The sequence below is a fragment of the Mya arenaria genome, chromosome 4 (genome assembly GCF_026914265.1).
Source record: "Mya arenaria isolate MELC-2E11 chromosome 4, ASM2691426v1".
Classification (NCBI taxonomy): Eukaryota; Metazoa; Mollusca; class Bivalvia; order Myida; family Myidae; genus Mya; species Mya arenaria.
In genome coordinates this window covers 62,584,462-62,600,128 of record NC_069125.1, presented here as the reverse complement: position 1 = coordinate 62,600,128, position 15,667 = coordinate 62,584,462, and the positions used below count along the sequence as shown (strand labels likewise).

At 36.0% G+C, this 15,667-nt stretch overlaps 1 protein-coding gene across 1 annotated transcript; it reads left to right on the top strand.

Annotated features, from left to right (window-relative positions):
- Positions 1-8,508: 8,508 nt before the first annotated feature.
- Positions 8,509-13,827, top strand: LOC128232415 (BTB/POZ domain-containing protein 2-like). The gene is made up of 3 exons (XM_052945942.1): positions 8,509-8,528; positions 11,967-12,225; positions 12,392-13,827. Exons 2-3 carry the CDS (start codon positions 11,984-11,986, stop codon positions 13,413-13,415), a joined length of 1,266 nt encoding a protein of 421 aa, XP_052801902.1. The 5' UTR covers positions 8,509-8,528; positions 11,967-11,983; the 3' UTR covers positions 13,416-13,827.
- Positions 13,828-15,667: the final 1,840 nt, after the last annotated feature.

Here is a 15,667-nt window from a genome sequence, read left to right as displayed (position 1 = left end):
TCGAGAGGTAGATTCCGGCAAGTTGAGTTATGAATTAAACACGTTGATGCATGATCCGTTGATCACTAGAAAGACAATTCACAACTAATAAAAGAAAAGAAGAAATGTAAATTCTTCAATTGGCTCGTTAACGTACATTTAAGATAACGGTTCCGAATTAAAACCAAACACAGATGAATATAAATGTTGAGTGGATTACGTATTACTGAAATCAAAATTATAACATTTTACTTTTTATATCAACAATGACACCCACGATAAACTTATTATTGCAGTGTGCATTATAGTTAAAGTTTACTAAAATACTAAGCGAAACATACTAGGAGTGAAATGGAAACGTTTATCATATAATTATGTTAATGCAACTTGAAAGTATTTCACCCCATTTTAAATAACAAGCAGTTTTGCCGCAGTTGACAATTTATTTAATATATACACAAACATCAACAATATTGTATGCATTAAATAGTATACATTTTTTTAACTTATTAACGGTAACGTGTAATCCTGAATAATGCTATCTTTAAACGCTATTTATTTACGGTAATTACATTTGAGAAATATAGAATCACAAATGCGTTTTATAAAACGATAATTGTCCTGCAAGAAGCCGTAAACATGGACAGCTGCATTCGGAACTCCTCGGCCATTTTCCACCGAAAACAACATCGGATGTATAATTATGGACGGATTACCATCTCAAAAATCTTTACCTTTTACTACACTGCAAGAAGATCACGTAGTATTTTCAATTTAGCAGTTAAATCTAATGACTTTTCTCATGGAAATATTAATTGTTTATGCAATAATACACTTTACTTACAATGAATGAAAATACTATAATACATTAATACTATTATTTAAAAAAATACGAACTACTTCTTCTTATGAACCGGCATACAATCATGGTTGTTTTAGATGGAACACGGCCCAGGAGTTCCGAATGGGACATCTGTTGAAAATTAGAGACAATAAATCAAAAGCATTTCCAGTGAACAATGGTTGGTCCCTCTTCGTCATATTGAGCCTTGGTTACCCACTGTTGTGCAAATGTCGATAATGAGGTAAGAATTGAACCACCAATCCATACACTGTTCTTTCGTTCAGGTGCGGCTATAACATTCACTTTAATTGGCGGTGGTACGTGAGATGTTAACTCTTTTTGAAGTCGCTCTGGAAATCCTGTAATAACGCACTATCATAAGAAGAAAAAAGCAAATCCATAAACGCATATATAGTTTATATGGAACAACTCAAATTTTAAATAATCACTGATCTAAAGAAAAAAACAGAAATGGAGGGGGCTGATACGCCTAGCCGCTTAGTTCCCGGTACTAAGGGGGTTCAACAGGCACTTAAGGAATAGCAGAAATGGAGAAGGCTGATAAGCCTAGGCGCTTGATTCTCGGTATTCAGGGGATTCAACGGCTAATTAAGGAATAGCAGAAAACTAAAACGTTTACTGTACTTACGGTATAGCAGATATGCAGTAGACCGACCACCCCAGCCGCTTGTTAAGTTGTATGCAGGGGTTTCAATGGGTACTCGGGACTCAGGAGGGTGGTACGCTGTATGCAGACACTCAATTTTTGAATTACACAGCACACAGACTCGCTAAATATATTTTGATACGCAGAATTCTGGTAGAAATTTAGTACAAAATAGGGAAGGAGTGTGGTCGGTGGCGGGTTACATCCTTTTTTGTCGCTGAGCAAAACGAATAGTACGGTCTAAAGTGGGCATTTGTCTGCCGCATTAAAAGGTTCAGCTTCTGGATTGACCCTCAAACATAAGTATGAATTGTACAATAATGACTAAATATGAAATCGCCGTTTTGTTAATAAGTGTTAATTTAGTTGTTGCTGCTGCTCATGATGATAATGATGATGATGATGATAAATGATGATGATGATGATGATGATGATGATGATGGCCGTGGTGGTTGTAGTGGGGAATAGTGGCGAATGTCCTGTATTTCTAATAGCAAAACACCTAAGTGTCAACTCGATACCTCGCTGTACCTCTTATATACTTGCAATTTTCCGGTTTGAACAATAAAAAGTTTGTTCCTTGGATGGGTTATATACCATGGTGTTAGTTGAACAACCAGAACCAGGGCAGACCAAGCCAGGGTTACATTAGCTCCACAACCTCCCAAAACTGATACTCTTACTTGGGTCGTGATAACTAAACGTATACATTAAAGCCCCCCCCCCCTCCCACACACACACATCCCGCCACCTCCATATCCCCTACCTGGAAACATTGTAGATCCCCAGCAAGGATAAGGTTACAGCAGCGATCTCCATGGCAGTGGATGTCGGTCTTCCATATCGTAGTGTATACTAGCTCACTGATGGTAGGCTGCTCAACATCTGTAAATTAATATCTAAAGAACTACTTAACTAGTGTTCTAAATTATAAGTAACAAAACTACACCCACTGCCCTCGTTGTTGAAATAAGACATAACTCGCCCTTCGCGCTCGTGTATAATTTAAACTTAATTGACGAATGTTAACGGAACCACTTCTACCAAAGTCATCAATATTTTGGATAATAGAGAGGGGACATTTTTGCTGCTTAGCTGTGATAAATCCCCTTATATTTCAATCGTATGTTGATATGTTGGTCTAATTGATAAAAAACGAAAGCAATCTTTGAAAAAACTATTCCCGATATTGAATACATGCTGCAGTATTTGTGTAACGATAAACAAACAAGTATTTAACATTTACTGCGATTGTAATCGTCGAAATTGAACGAATCATAGACTAATGACATGCGAAAATTTGAATACTTTTTGTGGTTGAATTTAACGTTTTGCTTTTTTTCAAATTGTACAGAAAAATAAATGGGATCACCAAATTCGCATTATGATTATCAGAGAACTATAACTTATTTTTTCTGTGAGTCAGATTCTTTCATCCATTAAATGATAAAAAAATGGTTGGGTTTCCCGGAATAAAATCAAAGCGCCTGGCGCTGAAAGACTATCTGCGGGCAAATATGTGAGAGCTACAAATTTTATTTGAACTATGGGAATGGGTGAAGGGCACATTGATAAAAGTGAAAAATGTGCCGAGGGCCAAGAGCGCTTTTGCCCACACTGGGCGAGGAAACAACATCTTTACCTATTTTATGGCGTCTTGTGTCATTTTGTTTATGTAAATGTCACTTCAATCGTCGTAACCCCCCCCCCCCCCATGTATTTAATGTGACAATGCATGCTAAAGATTTTTCGTTGCTTTTAATAGATATCATACTATAGGAAAATACAATACATCATATCATTTCCTTTAATGAAAATACACGTTTTGTTTAAGGAAAATCATTTTTTTACAAACAACTTCAGCAATAATTCCATTCAAGATGCACAGCTTATCACTTAAGTCGACGTATTTCCATGTACTCAAAGACACAATCAGAGGCGTAGCCAGACTTTACCGAATGTTACGCACTAAAGGGGGAGGGTGTGGGGCTCTGAGGTGTATTTGTTGGGATTAATAGGTTCGAGGCCGCCGACTTTGTAGTTACCAAGTGATTGATTTCGGCTCAGAAAGCGATCTATCACAAGGAAGCAACGTTTTCTTTGGCTGCTCTTCCTTTTATTCTGATATCAATTTTTAGCTTAGCCCTCGACCTTTCATTTTTCAAATTAATGTTACGCACATGCGTAAGTGCGTAACGCTGGCTACGCCCCTGACAATGCATGCCCCTTTTAATCGCTTTTAAAGATTTTCAGTGCTTTGATTATATATCATACGTTATGCAAGTTGTATGAACATACACGTTTTAACTGTTTAAGAAAAATAATTTTATTTTTACGAATAACTTTAGCAATAATCCGATTGAAAATGGAGAGCTTATCAGATTGTCGTTTTCCCGCGGTGAGGGCAAACATGTGGTCAGTTAATGTATGTAGAAACTATTTTTAAAAAATCAGTCAGTTAATGTAGTTGAAACTATTTCTAGATTATCGGTAATTGTCTGTTCTAAGAATGGGAATATGATTGTACCTTTTCAAGTATTATTGATAAATAAATGTTATTTATGTTTTATGTAAGTATCTGTGTAGAAATAATACTAGTGCTGTTATGAATGCTTCGCACTCTTTGGGTGTTTTACAGGTTAAATCCGAACTACTTTGCTTCATCAAAAGTATGCATAACTCACTGTCGTATCAGGGAATGTGTGTTAGAATAAATTGTAAGTCTAATGTCCAAAACTATGCCAAGAATACACCGGAACGAAGCTTTTACGCAAAAAATGTGAACATCTTATTAGAAAAGTATATGCCTAAAAATCATAGAATGAATAGTATTTTGTTTTTGTATAGCAGGCAAATCATCGTATTTGAAGCATTAGCAACGCGAAACCTGGGATACAACTATATTGACTTTCAGACAATCATTTTTGTTTCTTATCTCATAAAAGTTATATTAGAAATACACCCTTACAAATAAGCGTGCTTCATGGTCACACAAGGTTATAATAACAAACCCTGCAGGCGATGGTACACTTGCGGTCGGTAATAATTTCTAAAACATCTTGGTCTGAACTCAGAGTGAATATCAGTATGTTACCTACCTACCAGAACATCTATTATTTTGACCCACACTAATCTGATAAGTATAACGATCTATAAATAGTTATATTCTGCTAAAAATAAAACGCCGGAATACAGAAATACAGCGCGGAAATAGCCGAACAAGCAAGAACTCGTACTCGGATAATCTATTTATATGGTTTCAACGTCATTCTGCTACTAAACATAGAGCGTATTGAGACAAAAAAATGGGTTAAAACGACATGAATAGAAGTAGTTCTTTTGAGTTTGCGGTCTTAAGACTACCTGCGCGCATGCGCAGATAGTCTAAAAATTACATTATGTGAATTGATTGTCTTCATACAAATCTAATTTGTACTGTACATAGACCAAGGCTTATCCATGATTTTAAGTAGAGTCCATAGCCGAGAATGTAAGATCGGTTCGTCCCAACCAAAGCGTGGGTTTTTGAAGAAAACGAAGTTAACCGAGTTTCCGCAGAACACACTGCGCGAGGGTTGGGATGACCATTTCACTCGCGAGCGGCCATGATGCAGGCTTTTTTCCCAACCGCAGTTACACAAATATAGTAATAAATTTATTTCACGCTGGAACTCTTGTGTGCGTAGTGGAAATAAAAGTAGTGCCATACGCGTACCTGTTTATGTTTGGCCGTGGTGATCTACCTATCTGTGGCTGGCGAAAGTATGATGTAAAATGATACATTTATCGGCTTGATTCGATAGTATTACACTCTATATAAAGAAAAATACCTGTCAGAGAAGGGTTAAACAGCACTTCCCCGCACCGTAATTTCTCGTTGTCCATGGTCACCGACTTTCCTTCAGACAGCTGGAAAGAAACGGTGACAAAGTCGGAAGCTGTGGACATTTCCGCTTTGTAGTCCTCAGCGACATAGCAAAGCTTTTCCTTAACTTATCGAACTATATTTCTCCCAGCTAAACATTATAACAAACACTCTTATTTTAATTATATTCATCAATTCGCAGTTAGTTTATGAAATACTCATTTTAAGGTATGAAAGGAAATAGACGGACACACATACTATACACTATGCAAAGAATTCCGGTAAGCGCAGTGGATAGCGCACTCCCTTCTCACCTAGGCGACCCAGGTTCGATTCCCGGCTTGGGCGCATGTGAATTTGGTATGTGGACAAGCCGAACACGTGGGTTTTTCTCCGGGATCTACGGTTTCCCCCACAACAAAAGACAACGCTTGCGTCAAATCGTGCCAACGAGAGTGATTAATATGATGTTGTAATAACTTGTTTCAAAATTGTTGTAAAATAAATATGTTTAAACTAACTAAACAATTTAACGCACTTGTGCAAACCTTTGTATGTAAAGTCGACAGGGTATATAACAATAGCGCTACAAAATACAAAAAAAAACGTTTATGGCCTGCTATTCAATCAATCAGTGCGCAGAGTAACACATTTTGTTTTTTAGCCTACGGAAAAAAGTCGATTCATTTACATGGTCGTGAAGTCCTTTTTTGTTATGCATATGCACTTATTTAGTGGCATCCATGCTTAATAGAGGTATTCCGAGTGTTACAAAACACATATGAACTCGTATCTGACGTATCTTATTTCATAACTACGCATTGGATTCCTGTTCTTTGTAAGTTCGGGGCCCCTGACACTGTTTTGAGCTTCGCGCCCGGTCCTGTAGTATGGACGGCTTCTGCTGACAAGTGGTCCGTTGCTCTGACCCAGGGCTGGGATTCCGCTCAACATCTCCGCACATGGTCACGAGAAATGCACATGCTTCAAAATTTGCAATCTATTTATGTCTGTTTTGTACGGAATCTATAAAGGTCAATGCAATCCCGCCCCATGACTTTTGAAAATGTCCAAAGATGGAAACGCGACCTTTCCAGTTTGTACAGTACTTCATAAAGTAAGGCCTAAAAAGGATAGGCTGATGCAACTATACATATCGCATGTTTTAAAAAAGATACACCGTAGTAAATGTCAAACACCGATTTTTAACAGAAGTTCAAATGAAAACACAATACTTTTCCTATACAAAGTATGCGACAAAAGACAAAAGACAAATGTTTGGAAATAGTAAAAAATAAAACATTAAAAAAAGAATGGAATTTCATCGCATAGTTTCTAACATAGTGTATATTACATTATTTTGATTTTCTAACATTGACTTGTTTTATGTTCCGGTTCCCTATTTCTAGTAATTGCCTGTAGTAAATTCTTGTTCTAAACCGAATGAGTGGATACAGAAATGTTTTTTGAGTTGAGAGAGGATACTTTTCATAGCCGAATGTTGTTTTAAACATTTATAGGACTGAAACTTATTGTAGTTGTTATTATTGTTGTTGCTGTTTTTAATTAATGATTATTATTATTATTATTATTATTATTATTATTATTATTATTATTATTATTATTATTATACAAACGTGTCCAGTACAATTATTTCTTTCGCTATAGAGCGATAATAGTTTGTCGATCTCAATGATCGAAGTGACACAAAATAGCTCTAATAAACAGTTATTTTGCAGTGGGCATTGTTGTGGCAATTTTAGAATTTGGTGGATTTGTGCTTAAAAAAGAACTTATTAAATTGGCTATATTTTGTAAGTCCATTTTATCGAATGTCAAATAGTCATTCTCCTTTAAACCAATACGACTTATTTGTCTTAGTATTTCCTATTATAGGAAACTGTATGTAATATATGTCTACTTTGTTTACATATATATACGTTTAATTAATTGTTTGTTAAAGTGTTATTGTTCTGATCACATGGTTGTAATAACCCATGATCTAAATAAATCTTGAAAAATCTGAAATATGTTGAAACTGTTTTTTTTACAATTAAAATATTATTTAAATGGCTTTAATTTTAAATCATACATAATGAAAAGGCATTTACATAAAGTGAATATTTAGTAAATGATGTTTTAGATTTAGAAATACTGAAGCATTTTTCCCCTTAAATTTGATAAAATGACGCCTTTAACACGATTTTATCAGCTATAAGCTTAGACCATGCATATTGATTTCTTCTGGAGAAGGTGAGCATTTAGTTGCAATTTGCGTTGAATGATAATAATAATAATAATAATAATAATAATAATAACAACTTTATTTAACGAAGGTAACATACTAGGTGTACAATCACTACAGACATACTACTTATTTCCAGCATTGCCTTCACACAAAAAGTATTACAAAAACACATATACTTAGTTACATATTAAGCAACATTCAAAACATACAATCACACTATCACTATCATACTTTTCTCATGAAATTCAACATAATTATACTTGTATTCAACATTTCTTCGACAAACTCAACTCAGTTCAATATGATGATTAAAAAATCATCCTGTAAATAATGGATATATATTCAGTAAAACCAAATTCAATCAATATATTTTCAACATTTACACATTTGGTAGTATCCATTACAAGTTGTTGCAAGAATGTCATATATGGACAGTAACACAATTCATGTAAACAATGAACTACTTATTATAATGTGAATTAAATAAAGTGTCAAGATTAAAGTGATAATATTATTCTGCCAATAAGTAGCCTTTTTATGCACGTTTAAAGGCTGGTAGCTTATCTTGACATTTAATGTATGTAAGAAGAGAATTCCAAATTGTCATTGCTCTATAGGCAAATGTATTTTTGATATAGTTTGTTCTAGGTTTTACAACAAAAAGATCCTTGTTTTCTGAAGAACGAAAAGTATAGTGCTCATTTTTTGCAAATGTTAACAATTCTGTGAAGTACGAAGGAGTCAAACATTTCATGCTTTTGAAAACAAGTAAAGATGATAATAGCATCTGTCTTCAAAAGATAGCAACCCTGACTGTTTGAATATGTTTTCACATGATGGCTATGTTTTAAATATGGTTGTGTTTAACCATACTCTTTGATATACTTTCGGTTTGAAATCGAAACTAAAGCTTTAGCCATTTTGGGTAAGTATTAATATTTTGTCATTGTTTTAGATTTTAATATCTTTTAACTCTTATTAAATAAGGTATGTCACTAGTGACATCCTATATTATATTCAAAGCCTGTATATTCGGCATCGGGGGAGAGGGGGCGCACATAGAGGAGCAACAAGTGAAGTTACGCCCCCTCTAGTCTAAAATAATAGACGTGTAAAACGGGATTCTTCTAAACCATATCAAAAATCGTAAAAACACCCTCCACGTTTTTGGACTACGGCCCTTCTAAATAAAATCCTGGACCTAGTCCAAATAATTGCAGATGGACGAGTTTTTTTACAATTTTCAGTTGATACGGCAAAACCTTTATGCACCAGTCGATTGTAACTACGCCCACCGCCAGGTCCGGGGATATACCGGGGAAAGCTGGGGAAATGGGCCGTGTTTTTACCTTCCACCTATTGACCCCGCAGTGCCGGGTAATTGCGGTGGTTTTGTCTTTGCGCCAAAAATAGCAGGGAATGGGCCTTACCAAGGGTCCCTGGGGTGCGGGGGCATTTAGCGGGGAGACAACCAGCAGTTCGTCCTCGCAGGACGGGGTTTTACCCGGGGTTGGCTGGACCGAAAGTCAAAGTACCCGCTATTCCCCGGACCTTGGGGGGGAGGGGGCTGTGGTTTCAATGGACTGGTGCATTAGAAGAATATATATTCTTTTAGACTTATCCTGGACCCATCCCTCGATCATTATTTGTGAATGATTCTGTATGTATAAACTCTTTCATTAGTGATGCTTAGATATATTGCCGAGCATGTCGTCACCTGAAAAAATATCGTATGATTGTAGCATGCAGAGGAGGGTCTAGGGTTTCGCGTTAGAGGGCGCGCACTTTGGAAGTGCAAAAAAGAAAGTATACTCGCTTCCCAAAGAATACGACCAATACACGGTTTTAATTGGCTAATTGGGGCTTGAAGTCGTACCCAAGCAAAGAAAGACACATTTTAGTCTGAAATATGCATTCATGTGCAATATTTATATATATACTTGGATATTGATATAAAAAAGTCAATTTCTACCATTTAAGAGGGGGCGCGCGCCAGATGCGCCCCCGTCTAAAGCCGCTTGTGGCATGCATGTGAATACACAAGCTTTCTTAACTTAACTCTTTATGAAGTCTTAAATTTTACAAAAAAATATCACTTAATTAATTGCATTGCATTTGCAGCTTTTGTGCAAAAATAGTAACCGTTTTAGTTTGCTACTTTGAATAATTTTTTAAAAGCTGGACTCTCACAGATATACCGTGTTTACAGGTTTTCCATTTCTTGTCTTGGAATTAGCAAATTTTTGCGTAAATATCTGCAGTGATACAAGACTGCTGACAAAAGATCAGATCGCAGATTTTCATGTTTCCGTTCGAAAATTGATGTTTTATGGCTAAAAGCGTTACTAAAGGTATGACGTCACCATTGCGTCATATGTACTTCCGTTGGAAAATTCTCAATAAAAAAATGTTCTTATGATTGATAGACATGTTTTTACATGCTCAATACACTGTAAATAAAAATATCATTATTCCTGAAATGTGTATACCTTAAGTATCTATTCTTGCTTGATTAATCATTTAGAGTAGAGATTAAAGCATAAACTGCTGCCCTATAGGCTATAGTTGATAGGTCATTTTGGAAGAACTTTCATGGCGAACTGTGCAATTTTAGAGTTTTTATTTCAAGTGGAGAGATTTTTCTTAGGAATAACTTGACCCTCCTTTTTTATTGGCTTAAAATTTAATTTAAAGCTTGTACTTTAAGAAAATATATGGTTATCATAGTCTGCATTCGCTCGAAATGCCTTTAAATGTTGTCTAAAAATAATCATTTCACATTGAATTATAGAGGAAATGACAATGGTGGTGTGTAACCTTAAAGGACCAAACTGCTGTGTTTAAAAATTGTCAATTTTGGCAAGAAATGTATTGCATTTCACTATTTCTGGCAAATTTTCACAATTAAATGCATTTATCTTGTCCGGTTGATCAAAATATGCTATTTCCTGGTTTTCACAAATTTGGCCTTTTAAAAAAAAATTGAGTCGTCTGCAATCTTACGAGCACTGAAAATGTCCAAATTTGTGAAAAATTTACTGCGAGAACTTGAAATGTGTGCAAAGATGTGTAGAAATGCGCCATTTGATGCTTTGAATGCCATTTGAGACCAGGTTTAGTTGAAAAAAAAAAACCTCAAAAAATGGCATTTTGGGCCAAAACGCCTTAGAAAATACAGACGCACAGGCACTTGGGTGACAGGCAGTGAAACTGGAAAACCTGATACAGACTATCAGATTGAGCTAGTTTTGGGTGTATTTATGTATGAAGGACAAATCGAAAGTGTTTATCATAAAAAATGCAGGGACGGGTATAGTAAAAGTTTAAGAAAAGTGCATAAATCATCATTTTTTGAACTTAAATATGAACATCTGCGATCTGATTTTTTGTCAGCAACCTTAAGTCACTGGTTTCCAGATATTTTCGCATAAATTGGCTTCGCAAAAAGTTGTCAAAACCGTGTTAATCTGTGAGAGTGCAGTTTTAAGCTATTAGACATCCGCACCAATGTCGCATTACAATATACTCAGATGTTTTCTTTATTATAATATCTTTACCAATGTATTTTAGGTTTCATTCCGGACAGCTTGTGAAAACTATATATTAATGAGCTAAAACAATAAATAGCTCGTGTCTTTTTTATAATTGCTTCATTTAAGGAATGAATTGCGGGGTTGATGTCATTATGGGGGTATGCACGCAATTGGGCTGGTCTAAGTGTGTGGAGTCCGAAGGCAAGCCTCGTTACCTGGCAACGCAGGCAACGCCCTCGGGTCGATTTTTTTCTATCCGGAACGGACACACATGACAGATATTATTAATACAAACAATAACAAGATCAAGAGTGTTCATGTATATTGTTATGCTATGAATTGCGATCCGAACATATCCGAAGATGATGCGTTCATCGATTGATAAACGCAATTGCCGAAAAGCAGTTCATTTAAGGAATGGTGTAAATATATATTTATAATAGTTTACGACAAAAGGTATTTTGACTATGTAAGCATGAAGGAAATTCGACAATTTTTCAATACCTTAATTAAGAAAATAGCTCATCTGAAGGCCGCATGACTTTGTGAAAGAATGGTTTGAATCTTGACTCAATTATTTTCATAAATGTTTAAATAGATATACCGTCGTTCGGACGCAAACACCATTTGGATAAAAAAAGACGTTTAACTTTCTTTCGTAAAGCACAACTTCCGAACAGACGAGAATATATCGTAAACTATAAAGATATTGATTATTCCTACATCATAAACGAAAATAAAGTCTTTGAAATATGAGGTATCTGACACTCTAAACCACTGAAACATTTATATTGTTGAAGAGTCTAAATAGTTTTCACTGTAAATTGTAGACCTTAATCTACCAAGTATGTCTGACGTCTGGCAACACGAGGAATCGTTCGCCGTCACGAACGCGCATATGCTGGGTGCTGACGTATTATGTGATGTCACTATCCTGGCGGGGGAGGAAAAACAGGAAGTGAGGTGTCACCGGTTCATGCTGGCAAGCCGATCACCGGTTTTCTACACGATGTTTTGTGGCTCACTTCCGGAAACCGGCGTGGTTACAATACCGGATGTGGAGGCAGACGTCGTCAGAACAGTTGTCAGGTGCGATAATTATCAATAACTGAATAGCGTGTATTTACTAAATGAAGAAATAATTTAGTATATAAAGAAATAAATATTCAAATACTATTTAACCTTCAGTGTATGTTATTTACAACTTCATTGTTAGTAAGACCTTTTTTTGCAGTCATGCTGTTCCTTTTGTTAGTTTTATGTACACGGGGGAAATACAGTTAATGCCTGAATCCGTCATGGCCGTGATGTGCGCTGCAAAGAAATACGACATTCAACCATTGATAGACCGCTGCAAGACATTTCTTGAAAAAGAAATTGCAATCGATAATGTCTGCGTCATTCTTGACCAAGCTTTGAAATTCGCGGAAGAGGATTTGATTCAACCGTGTCTGTCCTTTGTATCAAAAAACACTGACCAAGTATTTCAGAGTGATGGGTTTTTGTGTATGTCTTCGGAAGCTTTAAAGTTGATTCTTGAGAAGGAAAAAGAAACGCAAAACCTACCACCTGAAGACGTGTATGCATATTGTAAGAGATGGGCGTGTTCTTCGTCAGAGACTAAGGTGACTAACCAAATCCTAAGACATAAACTTGGAGACCTGATTTGTCTTGTTGATTTTGCGAGGATGTCTTATGAATCGTTTACTGACAACGTAGTGAAAGAAACGATTTTATCTGACAAGGAAAAGGTCAGGTTCCTGACAGAAATAAGACAACGGCAAAAGAAAGAACAAAAATCATTCGTTGTTGAGAGATTTTTTCAGGTTCGACAAGGATGGACTCACAATGGTTTGCAAGATGGTATAAGTTTCAAGACTTCAAAACATGTTACTCTGTCTGGAGTAGCTTTGTATCTTCCGCACCAAAGTGGAAGTTTGAGTGGCCCATTGGAAATCCTGAAAGAGCAGACAGTCGTATTGACCCAGGACGTCACCCTATCCTACAAAGAAAACGAAAAGCATGAGCACATTCCCCTTGTTAATAGAGTTAACATTTACCCGGGAGTGACATATTCTGTTCGCCAGAGGCTCAAAGGGCAACCATCATATCAAGGTTATTTATATAAAGGTAAGCAGAGAATTAATGGTATAGAAATAGAATTCATCGAATTGATTTCTGGTAAGTCAGATAATTCCACATCTTTAAGGGAGGGCCAGATACATGGTCTTACGTTAGTATGTTCATGTGGCAATAAGTGTGTCAAAACACATGACTGAACGCATCAGAGCAACATAGTGCAGGCATGTTCACAAAAGAAAATCTGTTTTAACTACCATTTAGCATAATATGTTTTAAACCTTAAAGTTTTGACTACTGACATGTACGTTGCAGTTTTTAAAAATGATCATAACTGATTGTATTTTGCAGTTATTTCTTGTGGACAGTGGATATAAAAATGTAATTCTTTAGATCAGAGACACAATGCCTACACTTTGGTATGTAATAATACCTCAAATCTGTCTTGATTCTGAATGATGTTTTACTTACTTTGTACGCATTTATTAGCTATACATTAGTTGTGACCATTGGCAATATCGAATGAAAAAAACAACATGTGACAATTTCTTTTCTTTTTTGCAATATCCTGTTTTTGTTTGTTTTAAATGTCTGTACAATTGAACAATAAAGTGTTTCAGTATGATTGTATGTATTGTCACAAATATTGAAGGTCATTATGAATCTATACTAGAGGTAGGTTCAGGCGAACGTGAGTTGGGAATTAAAACACGTTGGTGCATGTTCCATAGAGCAGCAGAAAGACATTTCACAACTAATAATAGAAAAAAAGACATGTAAATTCTTTAATTGGCTCGTTAACATACATTTAAGGCAACAATTCCGAAATAAAACCAAAAACTAATTAACACAAATGTTTAGTGCATGAGTATTACTGAAACCTAAATCTTTGAAATTAGAACAATTAACTTTTTATTGAACAATAACACATGCGATAACGTAAAGACTAATATAAACTTAGGCGCTGCCCCTACGGGCTAGAAGCATACTAGGAGTGAAAGGGAAACGTTTATCATATACTTATGTTAATGCAACTTGGGAGTATTTCACCCCATTTTCAATAACAATCAGTTCAGCTGCAGTTGACAATTTAATATACACAGACATCTACAATAATATTGTATACATTATATATTATACATTATTTATTTTGAACTTATTTATGGTAACGTGTAATTCAGAATAATGCGTATCTTTAAACGCTTTTTATTTACGTCACATCACATGAACATCCGGTCAGAAATATGGAATCCGAATGAGTTTTATAAAACGATAACTGTCGTGCAAGAAGCCGTAAACATAGACATCTGCATAAGGAACTCCTCGGCCATTTCCCATCCAAAACAACCTCAAATGAATATGGACGGTTTTCAATTTCAGAAATCTTTTCATTTAACTACGCTGCAATTAGATCGCGTAGTATTTTCAATTAAGCAGTTAGATCTAATGACTTTACTCAAGAAAATCTTAATTGTTTATGCAATACTACACTGAACTGAGAATCAATTTAAACTAAGATATACAAAAAACACGTTAAAACACTACAATTCATTCATACATTCAAAAATACAAACTACTTCCTCTAATGTACCGGCATACATCCGAGGTTGTTTTTGATGGAAAACGGCCGAGGAGTTCCGAATGGGACATCTGTTGAAATTAGAGACAACAAATCAAATGCATTTCTGGTGAACAATGGTTGGTCCTTCTTCGTCATATTGAGCCTTGGTGACCCACTGTTGTGCAAATGTCGATAATGAGGTAAGAATTGAACCGCCAATCCATACACTGTTCTTTCGTTCAGGTGCGGCTATCACTTTCACTTTAATTGGCGGTGGTACGAGAGATCTTTACTCCTTTTGAAGTCGCTCTGGAAATCTTGTAATAACACACTATCATCATCATAAGAAGAAGAAAAAAGCAAATCCATATACACAAAGATAATTTATAAGGACCCGCTCAAATCTTAAATAATCACTGAACTTATAAAAAAAATTGAGGAGGCTGATAAGTCTAGCCGCTTTGTTCTCGATTGTCAGCGCGTTCAATGGGTACTTTAGGAATAGCAGAAATGGAGGAGGCTGATTACCATAGCCGCTTGGTTCTAGGTGTTTACGAGGTTAAATGGATACTTAAGGATTATCAGAAATTGATGAGGTTGATAAGCTTAGCCGCTTTGTTCTCGGCATTCAGAGGGTGCATTGGGTACTTAAGGAATAGAGAAAATGGAGGAGGTTGATAAGTCTAGACACTTGGTTCTCGGTATTTAGGGGATTCAACGGCTACTTAAGGAATAACAGAAATGGAGGAGGCTGATAAGTCTAGCCGCTTGGTTCTCGGCTTTTAGAGGGTTCAATGTGTACTTAGGGAATGGAGAAAATGGGGGAGGCTGATAAGCCTAGCCGCTTGGTTTATCGGTTGTCAGGGCGTTCAATTGGTACTTTAGGAATAG